This window comes from Kryptolebias marmoratus, linkage group LG10, assembly GCF_001649575.2.
Source record: "Kryptolebias marmoratus isolate JLee-2015 linkage group LG10, ASM164957v2, whole genome shotgun sequence".
Classification (NCBI taxonomy): Eukaryota; Metazoa; Chordata; class Actinopteri; order Cyprinodontiformes; family Rivulidae; genus Kryptolebias; species Kryptolebias marmoratus.
In genome coordinates this window covers 16,662,604-16,685,035 of record NC_051439.1, presented here as the reverse complement: position 1 = coordinate 16,685,035, position 22,432 = coordinate 16,662,604, and the positions used below count along the sequence as shown (strand labels likewise).

Sequence of the window (22,432 nt, the reverse complement as noted above, 5' to 3'; positions counted from 1 at the left end):
AAAACTGGTGATAACACAATTATGGCAGAAATGATCGCATAAAAAGGTTAGTCTCGTGCGCGCACACTCTCTGCTGTTGGAAAGTCGTTTTGAGCGGTCCGGTGAGGAATATTACGACAGAATGGCTTCAGTGCTGGAGACAGAGCTGAAGATTTAATGGCAGCTGGACTGAAACAAGCGAGGGATGGGATGCACCGGCTCTGCGCCCCTCATTGTCCTCTAAATCCTGATGCATCTGCACCTCAGAGGCCCTTCTTAACTACGTCTTCTGTGCGCTTTCACACACCCCAACACACACATTTCACACAGAGTCCTAAGTAGGGATAATGAAACAATGGCGTCCAATCATAGCAGGAACATCAACTTTCAGACTTTTACGCAAAACATTTGTTTTAATTTTCGGTTTCCTTCTCTTTGTGTTGCCTTCTCTACTATTACAACATAACATTCATAACAGAATTAATTCGGCGCAAAACCTATTAAAGTTATTTTAACATTTGTTCGTTTTAAATAATTGCACCTAAATGCAGCAGTGCCACACATTTCTGGACTAAACACTTTTTTTGGTTCCGTTGAGTCGTCCCGTTCTGTCTGCACCCTGGCCCCTGCCACGCTGCAGAGGCCTGTTTGAACTACCTGTGAAAGTAAACAGGTAAACACAGAGCGATAGGCTCTCCAAGTGGAGTACGTCCACTTAGCCAGTGCGCATTTACCTCTTCTTAAGGAAACTCTCGGCTCAATTGATCAAATACATCCCCGGCAACTGACCACAGCCCCGCAGCCCAGTGCGCGCTCCCATGGACTGTCACCAGTTCCTCCCACCTTGTCACTGGTGCCACTGCGGCGTGAAAGCAGCGCAGAGTGACACGGGTGGTAACCCTGATTTGGCTCCACGCACTTTTAACACACCTCAACGAGTAAATGTTCTGCGAGGGCCAAAGTGAGCTCCCTGATGAGGCGCACATGGAGGCTCCAAGCCCGGGCCATTCCTGCGTGATGCGTGAAGCTCTCTGTCCCTCTGGGCGTCTCTGTGGGCTGCGTGTCCCCCATGTCGGATTTAACTTTGCAGCATTACTTGGTGGATCAGGTCAGTAACCTCTCTCTCCCTTGCAGAGACTCAGGCGCAGCTCCAGTTTGTCCAAGCAGCGCGTTCAGCTCAAAGGAGCCTTTGTGGGATGTTGGGAACTTGTGATTAATTCCACCAATCTGGTGAAATATTTACCTCAGGCCTTCAGGAGTGCCAAATGTTCCTTTAAAAAAATAAAAAAAAAGGAAATTTTCTATTATAACGCAAAAATAGATAATAATAATAATAATAATAATAATAATAATAATAATAATAATAATAATAATAATAATAATAATAATTTCAGACGCATCCATTTATTTTATTTTTTTTCCAACGATGTGTTAAACCACAAGGAACTAAAAGACACAATAGTTCCTGCTTTCAGAAAAGAGACTTTCTATGTGTGTATGTGCAGGCTTTATGTGTGTGTGTGTGTGTACGTGTGTGTTTAAATGAAGGACTTTCCTTAATATTGTGGAAGGATCCTGGAACTGAATGAAGAGATAGTCCATAGAAAGCAGTTGAATGCCATGACAACTCGGAACAATCTCAGATTTATTCCAAACATTTAGAAAGCATTGTGCGCGGGGCGTCAATCATCCATTATTTGGCCCCCTGAAATAAATGCAAAAACTGCGGCCGGACAAAAGCTTCCAACGGGAGCCGGACATTTGTCTACATTTCCCCCATTGTCTGCAGCTTAGCAATCGGTTTGTATTTGTGTTTGCCCGGGCCCGACCACCCAGGATGCGCAGAGGAGCTGCTAAAAAACGCGAAACATTGTCACCCACATCACATACTGCAGAGGGAGGAGAACGGAGGGGAAAGTCTTGAAGGAGAAGAAAATAAAGTAAGCAACAATGATACTCGGATTTCACAAGGAGAGGGGGGGAAAGGAGCACTTTAAATGAGTCTCCACACAAGCAGAAAACAAATATTGGGATGTGCTGTCATGATAAAAGAGGGAAGATTTATTATAAAAAATATGAAATATTTTATTTTTACTTTATTTTTTATGCAAAACAATTTTCGATATCATGTATTCCATTATTATTATTATTATTATTATTATTATTATTATTATTATTATTATTATTATTATTATTATTATTATTATTATTATTATTATTATTATTATTATTATTATTATTATTATTATTATTATTATTATTATTATTATTATTATTATTATTATTATATGGCCCTAAATACTTGCTTTCAAACAAACACAGTCTTGCTTCAGTTTCAGCTCATCCTCTTGTCCTTAAGCCCTGGCAAAAATATTGACACAAAAGGTTTACATAAATTATCTCCCAATATTTGAACGAGAGCAGGTCTTTGCTCGCTGTTTCTACGCGGAAAAGCCTGACGTCTTTCAGCATCGATCTCCTAAAATGTTGTTTTCGACTATATATGACAGAAAAGTATAAAGGCAGAAGCTTCAGTGGGATCAATTTGTTAAAACGGGCTTTTTAAGTATTGTGAGTATGAAGCTACTTGGAGGTTCTTTGTATGTAAATAGGGTGTAAAAAAGGCCCTCCCCGTCTTTGTAATTAATTGACACGTTATACCACTCATCATGCTCTGAAGCACCAATGGTAGAGGCTCGGATCTCCCCAAAACCCACAATTTCACATCTGCAAACACTGTCTTCATCCACTTGACTCCTAAGACCCGCCCACACGTGGCCAACCTTTCGCGTTTTTAATGCTTTTTCACTGCAGGTTCATGTGTTCAGACCAACCTTATATGGACTGATCGGACAAGGTAATGGCTTATTTCCCTCTAGCACCCAGCAGTAGCACAGTATCCATGAGCCACATATAGCACTTCAGCCACTTTGGCATCCTTCCTGGACTTACAGAGACTGACTGAATCCACTTGCTCAGGCAATGGTTTTCCACAGTGGCTGCTGCTTTCACTGTACTTCAGCGTAGAGCGACACTGATACTCATCCGATTTTTTTTTTTTCCTCCCTGAACATTTTTTGCCTCTGCTTTTCTCTTCTTGTCTGTTTCTTCCACAACAGCGGATTGTCCCCGAAAAGGCTGGTGCAGCAACTTTTTCTTCCCCCCCTTGCATATTTTTCCCCCCCTACCAGAATATGTCGTTGACCAACACAAAGACGGGCTTTTCTGTAAAGGACATTTTGGACCTTCCTGACACGAATGATGAGGACGGATCTATCACCGGAGCGGAGGAGGACACGGAGGGATCGGAGACCACCTCCACGACGAAAACCACGGGAGTTTTGGTGCAAAGTCCTCTAGAAAACGTTCAAAATCTGCCTTTAAAGAACCCCTTTTACGATAGTAGTGACAATCCTTACACACGATGGCTTGCTACTACGGACAGTATTCAATATTCATGTAAGTATAGGGTCTTACAATCCTTACTAAGCTTCTTGATATGCGCAATTTTCAGCCTTTGCGGTTAGATTAAGTCATAATTGATGGCATGTTGCGCCCTAACGATGCCCTTGGGTGGCGTGCGCTGTTCATCTTTATGCACCGTGCACTGCTCGCATCGAGGTGTTTACAGCACGCAGTGTTAAGGCTCAACGCACTTCGCAAGAATCCAATCAATAAAACACCGAAGAAAAAACAAGGGGGCTGAAATTTCACCTCTCTTCTTTCAGTTATGCAGAATATAAGCAGAGTGTGACATGTTTTTAAAAGTGCATTTCGCGCATTTAGGAGACAATGCGCATTTTACGCTTCACTGAACAACTCTGCTTTCGGAAAATTGAACTTCTGGTGTCTTGTGTTTTGTTTTATCCAGTTTCCGTTTAATCCCAGGAGTTACATTTGGTCAAAATCGGTTTTTATAATTCAGTGACGTTTGTGTGTTTAACTTGATCCGAGCTCCTCAGATCTTTGTCTAACTCAGTGCAAGTTTTTAACCCACCATTTGCATTTTTGCGCAAAGGCTGAATTTATGGCAAAAGCCTCTTGAAATGTTTATTCTGAACTCTGTGAAGCCTGTAATGTCTGAGAACTTCCCAACATAACATTTTGACAGTGTTTCTCCCGTTTCTTGTCCCAGTGCACGGTCTCTCCGCCAGCTCTCAGGACTCGGCCAAGTCCCCGGAGCCGTCCGCGGACGACGAGTCCCCGGACAACGACAAGGAGACGTCCAGCAGCGGCGGCAGCGACTCCGGCAAGAAGCGCAAACGGAGGGTGTTGTTTTCCAAGGCGCAGACCTACGAGCTGGAGCGCCGCTTCCGGCAGCAGAGGTACCTGTCCGCCCCGGAGAGGGAGCACTTGGCCAGCTTGATCCGCCTCACCCCGACCCAAGTGAAGATCTGGTTCCAGAACCACCGGTATAAGATGAAGAGAGCCCGGGCCGAGAAAGGTATGGAAGTGACCCATCTCCCTTCTCCCAGGCGGGTGGCCGTGCCCGTCTTAGTCAGGGATGGAAAGCCTTGTCACACTCTTAAAGCTCAGGACTTGGCGGCCACTTTTCAGGCCGGGATCCCCTTCTCGGCGTATAGCGCCCAGTCGCTCCAACACATGCAGTATAACGCGCAGTACGGCGCCGCGGCCACGCCGCAGTTCCCCACAGCGCACCACTTGGTGCAGACGCAACAGTGGACTTGGTGAGAGAAATTATAGAGACTTGGCTTGGAGGTGCGATAGGGAGTTTCCCCCACAAAGCAAAGAAAAGGAAAAAAAGAAACAAAACACACACACAAAACAAAAGACTTTTCAGTTTTGCAGCTTGACTCATATAAATACTACCATTTTTATTCGGGGCTCATGTGTGCGCCGTGTTTACATGTTTTCGTTAAGAGAACTGGGTCCGAACCTCCCCCTTATAGATTTTATTAAGAATGTCAATGCTCTTCTTGTGAATTTATGATTTTTTTTTTGTAAAGTATGTTGTGTGTTGGTTGTAGAGATGTTTTCTCTCTTTTTTTATTGTTTTTTTTTTTTTCATTTTGTCCCTTCGTGTTATTATCAGCACGTGCGAACCACTTTATATAATTAATTATATAAAATTTTAATTTCTTGTTTCTTTTATGGACCGAAAAAAATATTTATGGCCATGAATAAAAACTGGCAAGTTTTCAGCTCTTTTTTCCCCCTTTGGTTTTTATTTCTTGTAAATATATGTGTGGCAGGTGGTGTGGATGCAAATTTAGCCTAATTAAAAATAAAAATTAATTTAAAAAAAAGATCAGTTACGCGATAATGATTAAAATTAATATAATTTTAAAATAAAATAACCTTTTTCTTTTTGGTGAATTAGAGTTTGGTTTTGGTGCTTTATCATTTATGTGTTTTGAGGCATTGTTAAACACCATAATAGCAGAAGACAAACACTTTATTGTGGCGCAAAATGGAGTTAACCATGGGAACAAATCTCCTGCGCACTTCACTCCTTTCTTTTTTGGTTAAATTTAATCCGGAGAATATTTTTCCTCAGTCCGAACATGTCGCTAATAAAGAGCCTAAAGTCACTTGTGAAATGGGACTAAAATCCACTCACTTAATATAAGTGGGCTTCTCAACATAAGAAGCTTTTGAGCCAAAAGCTCTCCTTTTTGTCAGGCTCGCCAGCCACTCCCGGCCTTGGATGTAAAGTGGTGCACAGCGCAGGCAAAGCATCGTTTAATGCAATAAATGTTTTGTTATCTTATTAAGCGCTAAATTGCAAATCGAGCCGCACCAATTAGTGGCTTCTTTGTTTAACCGCAGCCAAACAAAAGAATAACAGGCTCTTTAACTATCTGATAAACTTATTTTGACATGATCACGTAACTTATTAGCCATTATATCTGACATTAAAATATGTTCCACGCTGTTTGAGGACGCGCTCTTTGCTGGGAGCACAAATGGCTCCTCGGTGATCCGCGGAGCGCACTGCGGATTATCTGACTCCGTCAATATCTTGGGTAAATATGATAACCCAGTGGAGAAAATCTATGCATTTTGTTTGTCCCGGGACAGAATTCTCCCAGCAGATGTTAGAGTCGCCCCTATCATCACAGAACAAACAGCTAAATTAGGCAGATTTGCTAATTATTTACAGAAATGAGTCTCAGCGCTACTGCTTTTGTGCCATTTGTCCCTGACAGAAAGGGCTCCTCTGTCTCAGACACCGGTTGAGCTTGTAGGTCAAATAAATCAACAACTTTCGTCGTGTTTTGAGTTTTAAATTACCGCTGGGAAAACGATGGTAAAATGGCACAGCACTGCAGCGTGACCGTAATTATTAATGCAGCGCGTGCTAAAGGAGGGACTTTAACGTGACCCCAAAACCCTAAAAGTAAAACAAAAGGAAAAGAAAAAGCACCTTGACGTTTCCTGTTGGGCTTTGACACTTTGTCTGCAGGATACAGTAGCACACTGGAAGACAAAAGGCCAGGCCTGGTCCTGCTGCGTGCATATTAACGAGCAGCAGCAGAGGAGACGCAGACAGGGTCGATAGACAGAGTTTCTCGGTGCTGTTCAGAGTCAGGGAGATGAATCCTTGGGCTTTTTGTCCCGCCTGTCACTCGGTGCCATTGTGATCTTTCGCTGCACACGTTGTGTCCCATATGGGCAGCTGGGTTCGGGAGAAGGAGAAAAAGAACCTCTTACAAACCCCAAATTGTATCAAGCTGTCAAATAAAGCATTGTTGTCTCTGAAAGAAAAACGAATTAAAAATTCGTGCTATATCTATTCTGGTTTTAAAAAAGAAGAAGCCCCATTCACGCGTAACAGGGAGTCCTTCTTCCTTGATAGAGCTGTGCCAACAGCAGCCTTCTCATTTCTCTTTCCCTTCCATCCCTCCTTTCTCCGGAGTGAAAGGCTGATTATTGTCTGACTAAAAAAAAAAGTGGCTCGTCAGAGCGCAAAAACTATTTTTAATTCCAGACAGTGCTCTCCAGTGTTTGGCTCCTGCTGGTATCCGCAGGCCTAATTATAAAACGAAAACATGGAAAGATATTTTAGCCCCGATTAAAGACTTCCGTTTCGAGTATTTATAGCCGAATAAATGTTGGAATTCACATTCACTGCAGCTCTGAGTCGTGAAGTTGTTTTTGTTTGTTTGGTTTTTTTGTTGCCATTTTATGACAATTATAAACACAGAAACAGCAGAATAATATTAAGATGTAAATACAGAAGCGTTCATTTGCATTTTGATTTTTATTGTGAATGCAGTGATCTGGAAGATGCAGATGTTTTCCAGAGGAGCACTGAGCAGGTGTTTTTATTTGACTGATGCGCTCAGCTCTGCTGGCTTCTTATAAACTGTAAATAAGCACATAAACACAGCTTAAGATTGGAAAAAAGAAATTATATTTTGTCGAGAATTCATGAATTTATAACAAAAATAAATAAAATAAAGCCCGTGGCGGCTTACTCTTTTGTTGAAAATTTGAAGAAATGTAATCTCTGTTCATCCCGAACATCAGCGGCAGCTGAGTTAAACTCTTTTTTTGACAAACTTTCAGAAAGAAAGACATTTGTTTTGCGCTCTCGTGATAAGCCAGAAAATAAAACAAGTCCTCCTCCAGCTTTGCATCAAGGTCAGATTTATCAGAAATTGCTTTTGGCTGCTTGAGGGGATAAATCAGTGCCACATTAAAAAACTGCCTCATAGTTCAACCTGCGTGGATAACACTATTATATACCTCCGAATGCAATACTTGAGGAAATGTGCACTTGGGACACAGTGGATCTTCGTCATTTGAACCTCTGCATGCATCATTTTTTCCCTATCACGCACATCGCCAAATAAACGAGGCTTTCGAAGCTATAATAAGCGGCGCTTTTCATTTAAAGGGAAGCTATCTGTGGTTTTATTGCCTTAAAGAAGATCAAGATTAGATTCGCCTCGATATTAAAGACAGATGGAGTGATGGAGAAAGGTGGATGCAGGGAGGAGGATTTGTTGCGCCATGCTGCCACAAGATGGAAGCAGAGGTCTTCATTTGGCGTCACGCAGAGCGGTTTTTACCTGCAAACATCCACCATCATTTCATTCCATCACTGCAAATTACTGCAACTAAAGTCCAACTGCTGAAATGAGCCTGTTTTCTTTTTTCTCCCCACTCTCTCCTCCTCTTCTCTTTAATGAACACACGTAGCAGCAAACTTGACTGTCTTTTTAAGTGCATGATTGCGGTTTATGACATTGTTATGGATCTTGAGAGCATAATCATATCGCTCTTCAAAACAAACCAGACAGGACGTAAACAGTCCACAGGCAATTAGTGCAGTTTGCGGTTCACACTTGAAAATAAACAGGGAGGGAGGAGGGAGGAGGTGGAAGGGAGGGGAGCAATGGAAGAGAATGGGGGGGATCTGAGTCTCTCCACGGTGTGGCGCAATTGGATAGGAGGAGAAATATGGCACAGATTATTTCACTTCAGTGAAAGTGAACAATGGAGGTGAAGTAAGATTTATTTTTAAAAAGTTGTCTTTCAATCAGAAATCATTCCAACAAACAAACAAAAAAAAAAAAAACTAAGCCAACAGTCCTCAGCAGCTTCAATCCTTATGATGGCGAATAGTAAAAATGATAAATATAATTCATAGAATTAACATTAACTGTCATATTGGGGTCCTAATAAAGTCCTAACATAGCCTGTGATGGATGTTTACCTGAAAACCAAAAATAAATCCTAAGGAGGTAAAAACATATAAACATATGCGCCACATAATTTAATTATTTAGGCTCATATTATTATAACTTTTTTTTTGCTACAAAATGCCTGAGAACCATTATCTTCTCATGCAAGAAAAAAGTGAGCAAAGCTCTGCAAAAAAAAAAAAAAGGGTCAAATGACGTCAATTTAAAAGGCTACCATCTTTGTGCATCTTCTCATATCATCAGTGGGCTTTGCACCTGCAGGGGGCCTCATTGGGCTAAAAACATTGGTTCACCATGATGGATGAGGGTTGAGACAAGAGGAAATAAGTCTGTGATCTGAGGATTTTTAAGCATTTTGACTCTAAAATATATAAGCACCTTAACAAGAAATATTCTACATTTTTGGGAAAACACCAAATGTATGATGGAGTAGATCAAAAATGATAAACAACGTGCAGCTTAATTACTGGAAAAATGCTGTGAGAACTAGTCCACGAGACAAGTTTCACAAGTTCTCTCAGTGGGACAGAACTTCTACCAGCAAAGTTCGCAACAGCTTTCCGTCAGCACAAGAAGAACCCAGAGAGCTGAGAGCTGAGAGCTGACAAAAACACACACCAGCATCTGTGCTTTCAACAGGGAAGCACCACCAGAGCTGCAGCCTGACACCAGATTCCAGTGGAGCTGAAGGAGAGAAAAGAAATCCTCGCTGCATCTCTGAGTCTCTCCAGCTTCTGTCACGCTGAGTTCCTTTACAACCCTAAAACTTTCTGGGATTGTCTTTGAAGTGTGTCCAATCCAAATGAATACATTTTGTTCCTGTGACGCCTGCAGAGTAAGTGTGTTTAGTTCATCACAAATGATGAGTTAAAGTCAGAGGAGCCATTTCCAGAATAAATTTATTATTGGCAGATTTTATGCTAATTTCATTTGTCTCATTTATGCAATAATTGCTCAATAAAAAAGACCATTATCTACTTAGTTTCTTTCTTCCTCTTTTAAAAAAAAAATCATAGCAAATGGTTTCCTGGTCATTTAGCAATTTATTTATGAACTGATCTGACAATAACTCAAGTTAATAAAGGATAAGAAAATCTAAATCCGGCAAATGTTAAAAATAACTTTTTCTGCAATGTTGATTACAAGAGCCCATGAAAAAGCCTACTTTATATAAATGTTTGACTTTCAGTTTCAAATTTTTTTACAAGGAATCTTTTAAACAATATGCATTAATCTACCATGTAAACATTATCACAGTGGTTACAGTTAGTTATCCAGCTATTTACTCTTAGTTTCACTTCATTGTTCACAATGCAGAGGTTTTGACTCTTAGGTGTATTAAAACAGCTGAAAAAAATTCTTGTCTCCATTCATTTTATATCCTTAAATCTCATTAGTCATGGATAAAAGTAAAATTTGGATCCTGTTATTGTTATATACATCAACATGTGGCGTGTGTGATGCTAAAACCATATGCACACAGTCAAAATGTTATATTTTCACATTTTTCTGAAAGCCAGTGAATCAATCAGTCAGTGAAGAATGTCTCATGCCTCCTATGGAAATAAATTAATGTGTGTTTAGCTTCTGTTCTCACTTCCTTGCAGAAAACAAAGCAGTTTTTTTTTTCTTCATTCCACTGTGAGGAAGACGCTGATGATGCAGTTCTTCCAATGAGGTGGCTGCAGGTTTAAAGTAGGGTTAAAGTGCTGAAAATGAACAGCAGCCATTTCAGTGTCATCTTTGCGAAGAAGCGGTGAGCGTCAAGGTTCTTGACTTTGCTGAATGTAGAGATTAGAAAAAAAAACCAGCAGAGTGAGCAGAAAGATGAGGAGACTGACCGGAAAGGTAAAAGTAGAGAGCTCAGACAGAATTCTTTTTTTTTTTTTCTTTCTTTCTTGCAAGTCACCTTACTCCATCTCAGAATTCATCAAATACATGTCATTTGTATGAAAAAAAACGAATAAAGGACTTTAAAAATTCATACTGGTCTTTTATTTTGGTGAAATGTAATGATCATAACTCTAAAAGGGAAACATATGGCATTTTTGATTTTTTTTTCTAACATTATTGTGATTGTATGTATGATATGGCTTATATTATGTGCTTTAGGTAGGGCACTTAAAATCAGCTTCCTTCCACTCTTGTTGACATCCAAGCACAACACATTAGTGGCACTTTATCTGGCAGGTTTAGCCTGACAAGAGTGTGAGCGAAACACACTTATTAGTGTGTTTGAAAATTCTGATTCTGGCCGAAGCTGTGTTTTTCTTACAACTATATAGGTTGTGTCAGATATTTAACAGCTTTGCCATAGATATTGATGTTTTAAAAAGTTAATGCCATTTTTGTAGCTATTCAAAGTCATTCTCGTGCTCCTACAATGGCTCAATGTTAATGTAAAGGAATGTTTCACCATTTTTTGGAAGAAACTGAATAGCAGTATTTTGTGTTGAATTCAAATTGTGGTCTCCTCGGTAGGGCCTGGACTCCACTGTAAAACAATGTGTGAGATGAGACAGGAAACAAACAATAAAGAAAGAAAGAAAATATTGACTATGAATGAGTAAATGACAATGAAAACAAATAGTATAATGATTGTTAAGGGTGTTTGTGTCATCACTGTGCCCTTTTCTAGTTGAGTTAAAGTTTAAACCAGTAAGATTCAGGCTTCAAGTTTTTGCCATTGTTCCAGTATTTAGAAAGTTGAAAGCTGAAAATAATTAGAAGCCACTGTTCTACTGTATATTTGTGTTTTTCAGTTTGACTTACCAATACGACAACCCATAATCAGTAATAACAGACTGTTGGGATTTCAATGAGCCCACAAAAGGGCTAAAATTAGGACTATAGGTGATGTTGAGGTGATCGTTATTATTGGTGTCAAAGCAGAGCTAAAACTTTCAAAAGAGCGGGAGCTCAAATCATCACATAATAAGAAATACAATAATTCATAATTACTTGTGATGTGCTGAATTAAAGAAATTCAGGTATGACCAAAAATGAAATATGAAGACTTCCAGTTGCTCTGCTGCTTTAATTGAATAGCTCCTGTATGCTAACAATTCAGCCACTATTAATGATAAAAAGAATCGATGGAGGGAAATAATCACTTGTGCTTACCTGCTAGTGCCTTTTAAATGACTATATTTGCAAAATAAACAAATAGTTGTGTTATATTGGTACTTGTGCTCCTCCTCTCCCAGCTGATCTGGGATCTGTTGCATTCTTAAGTCACGTGGACTTCCGCTTTTTTGGCTTCTTTTTCTGCAGGCAACTTTGCACTGCTGCATTAAATGTTGCATCTATTTTTTATTTGCTATTTCTGTAATAACAGGGATAACAAATCTAGACAATGTAAATGTTTACATTCGAGCTGTTTGTGCCATGCAAATGTTTTGTTTCGTTTTTTGTATGTAAACATAATTTGGTTCCAGAGCAGCTGAGGAGATGCCTGAAACTCAAAGATTGGTAAAAGTCCAGTGGAGTTTACAAAGTGGCCTGTCACTGCATTTCATTTTGAATACAAAATATAAAATGGCCTGCAACAAATAAATTTGTCCTTGACAATATTCAGTTACTAAAACCATTAAAAAAGCAGGTGAAAAATCTGTTCAGAAAAATTCTTCAGATGTTGAAACACAGGGACTCTACAAAACCAAAACAAGTTTGGATTTTCATTAAACTGCAGATTTTTAAAATTATATCCAGTTGTAGTAATAATTGTTTCAGAAGTCCTTAAGTTAATTTATTTTGTTAAGTTAAAACTTGAGTTTCTATAAACTTATTTTTATTTATAATACAATTAATAATGAACAGTTTAAAATCCTCACTTTTTTACTGTAAAAATTATACTTCTGTGTTATAATATGCAATGTATCGTCTGATTTCACTTCCTTTTGTCTTCTCTCCATGTTTCATTTCAGGACTTGAACTGTCTTGTATAAAAGCGTCAGTCTGCTGCAGTCAGGTGGGCTGGACGGAGGACGGCGGCAACAATCAGGCTCCCAGATTTGAGTGTTTATGCCTTTCCCTTAATGGATTGTCTCACCTTCTTCAGAGGATGAACATGAGGTGCTTGAGATGCCAACACTGCAAATGGATCCTGGGGCTTTGAGCCTGATAACAACCAGCTGTCATTCGTTTCAGATGTGCTTTAATCAGCGTGCGATGATCAAAGAGCAGCAATTGTGTAATTAACTTCCTGTTTAAAGAGGATGTAAAGAACATATAGCAACGTTGTTCCCACTGTGCTTGTGCATTTGTCCTCCAAAACTTAGAGCTATCTGCACTGTCAGAAAATAAAAAAAGTGATGAAACTGATATTTTCTTGTTGGCTTTGCTGAATAGATCCTTACTTCATTCAGTCCGTTTCACATTTTTGCCTTCAGACTCTTTTTCTGAATTGTGTGATGGAAGCAATAAGTGTCATACAGAAGGTGCCATGCTTGTTTTCATCCACACCAAGGCAACCCAGAACTGCAAACTCATAAGGGAATCAATGCTTGGACAAGTGTCTATATGCACACAGCCCACATTTTGTATTATTTGTGCAAAAACATCCTGATTTATTGACTCTTGACTTTCATTTAGGTGCCAGTGAAAATGTGGATGCAAGGCTCTTGACTTGAAACCCGCAGATGGTTAAAATTTCCTGCTTTGATTATTTGCAGACCCTTATAAAATAATTTAGCAAATCAAATCAATGCAACATTTGTGATACCATTTGTCAAATGTGACCATAAATACATCATCATTTGTAACTTATTTCACTGCATGTGTTTCAAGTGGGACTCATTTTGTTAAGTTTTCACATTTTTATGTATTGTGTGCAGTTTTGTTTAAAAAAAAAACTGTATTTAAAAAACTTTTACTTTTACATACTGCCCATCTAAATTTGCTGTTTTATTAAATGCAATCCATAAATAAAGCTAAATAGAAAAGTCTGTTTGTAAAAAAATGTTTGGAATATTTGTTTTATTTAATCCCAGCATGTCATAACACATTGACATGAAAATTCAAAACACATCATTATTACAGTTTATGATGCTCTGCCACAGAGACCACAGATTTCAAATCTGTGAACTCCTAGATGTTTTATAACAGTTAAAAAGATGCCTATTTGTTGTCATGGCAAAAAAAAGATAAGAGAGGCTGTAAGACCCAGTTTGTTGATTTTTAACAATTTATTACAAGAGATGTCGAGCAGAACATCCCCGGGATGAGACAGAGCCAAGCGATAGGATCTGTCTAACGGCAGATTGTCAGAGAGCGCTCATTTGAACAAAGCTTATCAGCAGAACAAAACAAAGCCACCAGTCTTGTCAGAACTGGAAGCAGGATCACTTAGAGGGCAGCATGACTTAACCTTGAGCTGTGAGCAGATATGCAGCATACAGGACAATTCTGTTACACCTAATGAGGACATCTCAGACAACATATCAGCTTTTTTTCAGTGAATCATTTTTTTTAAAAGCTTCACTAAAATACATATTTATAAACTCTAATTACAAATTTATTGTAAGTTAACTTTCCAATAATTCATCTTGGCTCATTATAACCCATTATATACATCATGGGTGCATTTTATTTTCTTAAATAAGTCAACAGCCTGAATTTAGCATGATTAACAGAGCATGACTGTGTCAAATGTTGTGAGGGTTCAAAGGTCACTCAAATTCAACTGTTCCTATAGGAGATTATTTAAGAACTGTGTTGTTTGGATAAACATTTTGGACACTTGTTTTGTTTTTATAAGGAGCAAGGAGTGGTTCATGTCATTAATAAAAACGGCGAGGACAACAAAGTTCATGTTCTGTTTGTAAAAATATTTTGCAGCATTGTTTTATGAAACAGGAAATTAATAACATGCAGATTAGGGTTGCATATTGTTGTATTTACACTTCACACCCATCTAGTTGAGTAGCATGTAAACCGCAATGCTAGAATGAACAATCTGTGTTACTGAATGCAGTATTCAGATGTACAGAATTATATTAGTTTTTCTCTTAGCATGTTTAAAAATCTGAGTTATAAAATGCTTCTTAAAGTTTGAGACCTCACTAAAACAAACTTAAAAAAAAGACACTATTAATATATTTAAATTAAAAAAAATGAAAATATAATTTGAACAGATGGTTTTTAGTGAGGTTACTTTATGAAGTGAGGCACTTCTTTCAGTAGCTCTGTGCTTTTAATCATTAAGGGGCCAATAGATAAGCTTTGAGGTACGTTGTTCCAGTTCCCTTCAAAAATATCCTCCTGTATCTCAACGCACAGCTTTAAAATAAAACATGCTAATTATATGTCAAAACATGTGGCTTGATTTCAAATATTGTGCTATTACCTTTGGTGTCATCTAAATGTGACAAAATTAAAAACAAAACAAAACTGCACAACAAAATCAAAAAGTAAACAATGGTGACCAATGGGATTTTGGTGAAGGAAGAGAAAACCCTGCCGTCTTTGGAGCTGTACAGCTCAGACATACTTCACAGTAGAAATTGGACTTTACTTGTCTGAACTGGCATTTTGTTATGTTTTACAGTTTTGCAAGCTTACAAAAATAAGCTGTGATTATTAGAAATTGACCCCTTAAAATTCGTCCACACTGCTCTCTGGTCTCAAACACTCAGTGAGGCTGACATGGAAAATGTGAGTATTTTCTCACAATACTGAGAAACTTTGAGTCTCCAACTAGTCACCATCAGTTGCAACACAGCGAGAAACTGTCTTTATCAAACAAAATAGTTTCCAAAATTCAGTCAGTTTATAGATTTTGAGATAAAATTTGATGTGGTAGGTAGTAGCTTAGAGTCATCCTCATCATATACTCTGAGATCTAACAGAACAGGCGAGATCTTTGTTTAAAACTGTGGCATGCAAGGCAAAACACATTCATTCAAGGGATGCCAGTTTATCAATATGAAGTTAAAAGAGGAGAGGACAAGCTTCAGTTAGTTAAATATGTATTATAATACCAGACCAAATGTCTCCGCCTTCACTCTTTGGAAACTGAAGTCAGCAGGACCTGGTTTATTGAGCTGCCAGACACCAGAGGTGTGGGGCTTTAAGTCCCTCCTACTCCCCACCATACAGTCATGATGTCACATGCCCTTTCTTTCAAGTTATTACTTTCAAGTAATAACTAATTACTGGTAAACATAGAAGAGAAATAGATATTTGAACATGCAGCAGTAAGGTAAGGACTATGTGAAAAAAAAAAAAAACTGAAATAAATATCTGAGGTGTCCAGAGGTGGAACTTCACTCTTGCACTGGGACCATCATGTCTCAGTGCAAGAGTGACGCTGCGCCCTCTCCAGCTTCAAATCCAGGTTTCTGTATGGAGTTCAGTAGTTCCTTTCATGTTGATGGTTGAGGCTGCTCTCAGTTAGTAAAATAAGCTGTAAAAAAAACAATAACATAAAAAGTAAATCCATGCCAGAAGTCAATTCCCTAACTTCCATATTTGAACTTTAATGAGTGGTTTTATTAAATTCTGTTATGGCTTGGTGTTTCGGTGCTCCACCCCAAGATTGATGGGGCCACTGCTTTAAAAACTGTCTGGAGGTCCCCCTGTTTGTTTTATTCCTGTTTTAAAATGCTTCTTTCATGTTTTATTTAGTAAAGTCTATTTACCCATCTCACCTGGCTTTAATTTCCAATCAGCACACCTGTCCTTCATTTAGTGATTACCTCCCACAGTACGTATGTCCCTGGTTTCCTTTGTCTCTTCTCAGATCCTCTGCCTACTCTTGCCTGTTTTATTTTTTCTCTTATTAAATTATTAAAACATCTTTCTTTATTGTCTTAATTTCAAACTTGCTCCTTCAAACCATAACATATTTAATGCAACAAAACAGCATTTTGCTTCTACTGAGGCATTTTTTTAGTGATGATTTTATTGTTTTCTGTAACACTGAACATTTGACAGCTGATGTTTTAAAAAGTGCCCACTGCTTTGTCACAATAAGTCCACTACTACTGACTACTGAAACTTTATTTCTCCAAATGAAGTTTCATCATCAGTATTTATATTTAGTTTTTTTTCATAACAACTTGAGCTTTTTATAGCAACACAGTAGATGCAAATCATCACAAAAAGTCACAAAATTTTAAAGAATTCTAATTTTTATGTCATGTTTAGGCCAAAAAAGTTATTAAAATGTAATTAGCATTTTCTTCATTGTAACATTTGTTGATAATATCAGAAATTATTAATCATAAAACAGCATAGTGCTTTCTTTTTTTAGAATGAATATAACTGAAATATAGGTGACTAAAAATGGGGGGAAATGCTATTATGCTTCTTATATCAATCAACTTCTAGCCTTTTTTAACAACTGTGTATGTCCATTGAATTTATTTGCTTGCAGTGCAGTAGTAAACTGCAAACAACAATGAAACAAACAAAAGCTGGAGTGGTGACGCTCAAGCTTGAACTGTTGGTTTTCCAGTCGGCTGAGCAGCAGCAGCAGAAGTCGTCATTCGAGTGGAGGAATCTTTTTATGGCTCCTGCACTTATGGCTGAAGGGAGGAGAGGAGAGGAACAGTCTGCAGCGTTTTAGCCCACAATTTCATGATGGTTTCAGAGAAGAGGTCAGCCGAGCATTTCAAGTGGCGGAGCAGCGAGAGGGCAGCATTGTAGAGGAGAGCAGGTAGCGTAATGATCAGGTAGACGATACGACATCAAGCGTACTCAGAGATGGCCGGGCACAGACAGCTGACATCCTTTCAGACAGAAGGAACCACTGAAACAAGACGAGACAAAATCAACACACAGGAGAGCCATTAGCTTTGAGTCAAGAAGAGTTGTTATTCCCTGACAGCATCTCAAAGTCACACAGTCAGAGTAGAAAATGAACAGAACAATTTGTCTTGTAAATAAATATCTCAATGCGTTGATGAAATTTGTCTCTTTTTTGCATTTCTGGAGAACCATATCAGTATGTATACAATCCTAAATACCCTTTTTTTAGTTAAACTATGCAAGTTATGCATGCAGTGCAATTTATTTAAATATCAATTACATTGAAAGTAAAAGTTCACAGTAGTTGTGATTAAAATATTTGAATAAAAGAATGTGGCTCTGCACACATGCAGATTTATTGTTCGAGACAAATGGTGGATCCAGAGATTTTTTTCTTGGGGTGATAAAGTTTGGGCATAAGGGTTCCAGCAGAACTCCAGAGCTTATTGTTGAAAGAAAAGTTTACTTTCAGACCAAATTTCATGCAATTTCAAGTTATTTGTTTATGCATATGAATTACACAGTTTACACGAACCAAGTCCTTCTTGTCAGCAACATAAAGAAGAGCTCCAGTAGTTTGAAACCGTCTCTTGGTGAAGGTTTTTGGTCCAGTTGGTGCGTGAAACCATTTTGAAAATTAAGGGGCTTTTTGTGAACTCTGAACTACTGAGTTAGGATAGAGGTGGAAGTTCTGTGCAGATATAATTGTCTTTCAACATTGTAGAAAATGTACAAAATGTATTAACTATTTTATTATAGGTTTTATTTATAGATTTACATTTATTTTAATATTTTGTATTTTCTCAGATTTGTTTCATTTCTGTTATGATTTGGTCTTTGTGTTTGGCTCACAGTTTTTTTTTTCCTGGATGTTTTTGTCAGCTTCCCGTCATCACACCTGTCCTTTGTCCGTTATTATCTTGTCTTGTATTTATGGTCCCCTGGTTTTCAGCCTGTCAGAGTCCAGTTGTTGCTTTGTATGTGCCTGTTTAGTGTCTGTTACTGCTAATTCCTGATCAGTGGCTTTCTTTTTCATTTGTTATTAAAGTTCCCTTCACAGCTTCATCTCCTGTGTGCCTGCATTTACGACTTTCGTCCACCTCTGGACCCCCCAAATAACAGACTTTTCAGCAAAGAACCAATTCTCCATGAGATCTTTGAGCACTTTGTTACTGGTAGCCTATCATAAAGACACAATTTACTCCCATTTTTTTAATTTATTCTACAAAAAATAGTTTAACACCAATAAAGTGAATCTTAAAAAGCTGAAAACTTGATGATCTGAAAGATGATCCATCTTTCAGTCCTGTCTCAGGTCTTTGCTAGATTTTCTTTTAAATTCTTAAAAACACAATTTTCAGATGTTGTTTGTTTGTTGAGTTTAAATGGGGTAGTATGAAACATTTCCACCTTCATACCTTTTTATAAGCGTCAAATACTAAGTCTGTTTCCCATGAAACAAATGTTTCACTTCCAACCTGAATTTTTAACTTCTCATATTTTATTTTTGATTTGCTTTCATAAAACAAACAGCAACATTTTCACCAGATGTTACAGCTGACAGGTTCTTACATTTCTTACGTAGATTCACAAAGATTTAAAAAGGTGATGAGATGCAATTGCATTTTACGGAAAAACATGAATATGTTTTTATATTTTATTAACTGGAGCAATTTCAGAAAATTAAATGATAAACTGTTTTTAAAATATGTGATGAGATATTTATAAAGTATTGATTAAAGTAGTAAATAAAAATAATCAAACAATCTGGACTATCCAAGTTTCACATGAGCTTAGTTTTGTATTTTTATACAAGTCCAGTCACTATGATCCACCTTTATTTATTTATGTATTTATGTAATAGCTCATTTTATTTCTATTTTTTTTTCACTTGACCACAGTTCTTACATTTGAATGTTAATGTGATCTCCACAAAACGGCTCTTTGTTGGCAGAAAATTTAAACTGTTTTATGTCCAGAAAATGTGCTTGTTTCCTGTGTTAAAAAATAAAATAAAAAAAATAATCAAACCTACACTCAAGTGTCAATTTTGCTTTTATTGCTGAAGCTTTCAACATTTGGTCTCATGTCGCTCAGATTCCCACTAAAATATTCTAAAATATGTATATATTTACTGTTTTATCCATGACTTGATCCAAATCTGTTTAACTAACAACGGTAATATTTCATCACTTCTGCTGGAGCTTCTTTTCATCAGAACATGAGGCTGCCAATAGTTTCAGGTCAATAAGTGAACTTAAATTGAGCTTCTTAATGTTTAGAAGCTGCTTGAGGTTTGGCAGAGCGCACACTTCCCCTGAACTGCTTTGACTTGGTTTTGTAAATCAACACTGGAAACCCAGATATCCACTCATGCAAGACACTCAACAGTCAAATGTTTCTTTTCTTTTAGTATTCTTTAATTTCTGAAAACAGATTTATCAGAAACTCATTTACAGGACATTTTTATCTTGTTTCCTTTGATTGTTTGTTGTTTTTTTTTTTTTCAGAAATGGCATCATTCAGATGTGTGTAGTATTGTGGAACAAATTGTGCATTTCATTTATTGTAAAATAAACTCTGCTCTCAATCCATTTTTATTAAAAAAATTCTTGTGCCAAAGTGTTTCTGATTCTGTTCTGATATTATTCTATTTTGAGGATTTGGTTTAAGTGCCACTTTGCTACAAGCAGAGTTCTTTTTCTGGAAAGAAAACAGGTAGAAATAAAAAATAATAATAATCTATTCACGCTGAAATGTAAAAGTCAAATCCGGTTTTCATTTTAAATGGTAGCACTTTCTTGCATCCGTCAGGATTACAAGTCATTTTGAGGTGTGTTTATGTGGATTCATCTAAATAATGGTGGGCTATCAGGTGGCCTGCAGGATAAAAGCATCCCAAAGTGGGGACAAACAGGCAGGTAAAAACACCTCGTTGGCGTGCAGCTTCTGCTCACATTTCCATCGCTGAGATGTGATTTACAAAGTTTCTGTCTCCACATGCAGCACTTAGAGCGCTTTGAAACTTTTGATTAGATCTCCTGACTTTAAAAATAAAATCAACAATTTTATAATTTTTTTTAGACATTGTAATCAATTGCAGCTATTCAGGTGTAAAAGCATGGTTTTGTTTTGTTTTTTCTCTCTCTCCATTGACGTCACATAAAAAATTTTTACAGGCAGAAAAGTGTGAGGACAGGTTTATAATGTGACATGAAAACTAAAATTTGACAAAATAAGGAAAGTAAGCTGGGGAAAGGAGGGTAGATAATACTTGGAAAGCTGTTGGTAAAATGTTAAAAACTAAAAGGTTTTAGGATTTATTACATGGAATGATGAGACACCCTCTAAACAAACTGTATAAATATCATGCTGCTTCAAGTATTAATTTGTTATTTTAGTTGGTCCTGCCATTAAGGCACTTATTAAATACATTCATTTTCATCAGAGCTCTTCCTGTGATGAACACTTTGTTGAAAATTTGAAATTAAAGGTACAGCAAACTATTTATGCTGTCAGATTGAACTGACTGTACAAACATGTGTGTTTGTTTTCTACTGAAGTGAACTAAATGCTGGTATATAAAGACAGACAAATAACCTTAGAAAAGATCCACATGATTACAGTTTTAAAATACTTCAGGACATCAGGCAGAATTCATTGTATTACAATAATTGAATGCATTGAAGGGCAAACAGATGAACATTGGTGGATGCATTTGGCCATGTGAGCAGCTGGGTGACAAAGCCAGAGTGAGTCACAACTGTACTCTCTAACAGCTTTGTTTACCTGCCCTTCCTGCTGCCACAATTAATGCAGCAGAGAAGTGGACGAACCAGGTACCCTTGGAACCAAACACCCAGTCCAAGTACGCTGTCCGCTTTGTTCCACTGTGCAATTGGTAATCTGCATTGATCTGCAGCTACGGGCTTTTATTTAATTGTTGTTACAAAAAAGAGCAGCGATGCTGAAATGTTGCCACTCTCCACACAAAGCAGAGGCCACGGGCACTTATAGAAATACATAGATCTGAAAGTTTTAGGAAGCTACATTTTCATGTTTTAAACAAAACATCTGATTATCGGTGGAATCGCAAGCATGTTTGTGTTTGTAGCACTCATTTGTTGCATTTTAATGGAAATCTCACCTATGATTCCCTAAAAAATGATTATATTATAAAATGAAAAATCTGAACGCCTCCAAAAATGTTTTGGGCGTACAGGATATGCAAACTTTATGCAAGCAAAACCTTAGCACTGATTTAATTTATTTTCTGCTTTCAGTTCAGAGACAGGATATGTTTGAGGACATAACTCCTTATTTATTTAGAAAAGAAGTAAAACTGAAAGCATCTAATCTGTGAAAAAAAAATGGCACATTTTCAGTTAGGAGTTTTAATGGGCATGTTTTAGATTTATCTTTTTAAATTAGTTTTATTCACTCTCCTCTGGTGTTTTCAAATTGGAAATGGGACTTATTTTTATGTGAACTGATTTATTTTAAATTGTGAAATTATATGGCTGAGTTTTTATATTTTTGGGATTTTATGTTGTCTTTTTTTTTTTTTGCAACAGCTTAAAAGATTGACCCCCCAAAACCTGTGGTTTGTCATGTGACATAGAAGTAATTTAACACTGCTCTCTGACTAACTCTGAGTGCCTTTAAAATTGAAAAAGTTTTATTTTTACAGGAATATTGCAGAAAATCTAAGAGCTTCTCTCCTCCATCTCCAGCAGGGATTTTGGTATCTTTGTTGCCTTAAATTCAAATCTCCTTAATGAACTTTTGCTAAACTAAAAGAAAACCTTTCCGACTTTAATCCTATTATAAGTTGAATTCTTCTGTTCTCCATCTTTCCCAGCTGCAGGATTATGCCCCAGCATCCCATTAAAGCCCATATTCTGTTTTTTGGCGCTCTATTAGCATCATTTCGTTCATCAAGCGACATTAATTGTGGATGAATGCAAACTCCTGCAGAAGAATAAGGCCTTCAAGAGGTCTGTCACATACTTTCTCCACTTGGGAGG

General features: G+C 37.6%; 1 protein-coding gene across 3 annotated transcripts; it reads left to right on the top strand.

The window, feature by feature from the left end:
* Nucleotides 1–2,352: 2,352 nt before the first annotated feature.
* Nucleotides 2,353–13,461, top strand: nkx2.2a (NK2 homeobox 2a). 3 transcript variants are annotated; one of them, XM_025004890.2, is made up of 3 exons: nucleotides 2,353–3,438; nucleotides 4,091–4,423; nucleotides 12,581–13,461. In XM_025004890.2, the coding sequence occupies exons 1-3, from the start codon at nucleotides 3,174–3,176 to the stop codon at nucleotides 12,769–12,771; spliced, it is 789 nt and encodes a 262-aa protein (XP_024860658.1). In that variant the 5' UTR covers nucleotides 2,353–3,173; the 3' UTR covers nucleotides 12,772–13,461. The 3 variants fall into 3 exon arrangements, with proteins under 3 accessions (XP_024860658.1, XP_017267044.1, XP_017267054.1); XM_017411555.3 differs by lacking the exon at nucleotides 12,581–13,461 and having other exon boundaries at nucleotides 2,376–3,438; nucleotides 4,091–5,144; XM_017411565.3 differs by lacking the exon at nucleotides 12,581–13,461 and having other exon boundaries at nucleotides 2,389–3,438; nucleotides 4,115–5,144.
* Nucleotides 13,462–22,432: the final 8,971 nt, after the last annotated feature.

Coding starts and splice junctions, on each gene's coding strand:
- nkx2.2a (XM_017411555.3), top strand. CDS start 3,174: ATGTCGTTGACCAACACAAAGACGGGCTTTTCTGTAAAGGACATTTTG. Junction 3,439..4,090: donor GGACAGTATTCAATATTCAT/GTAAGTATAGGG, acceptor ACATTTTGACAG/TGTTTCTCCCGTTTCTTGTC.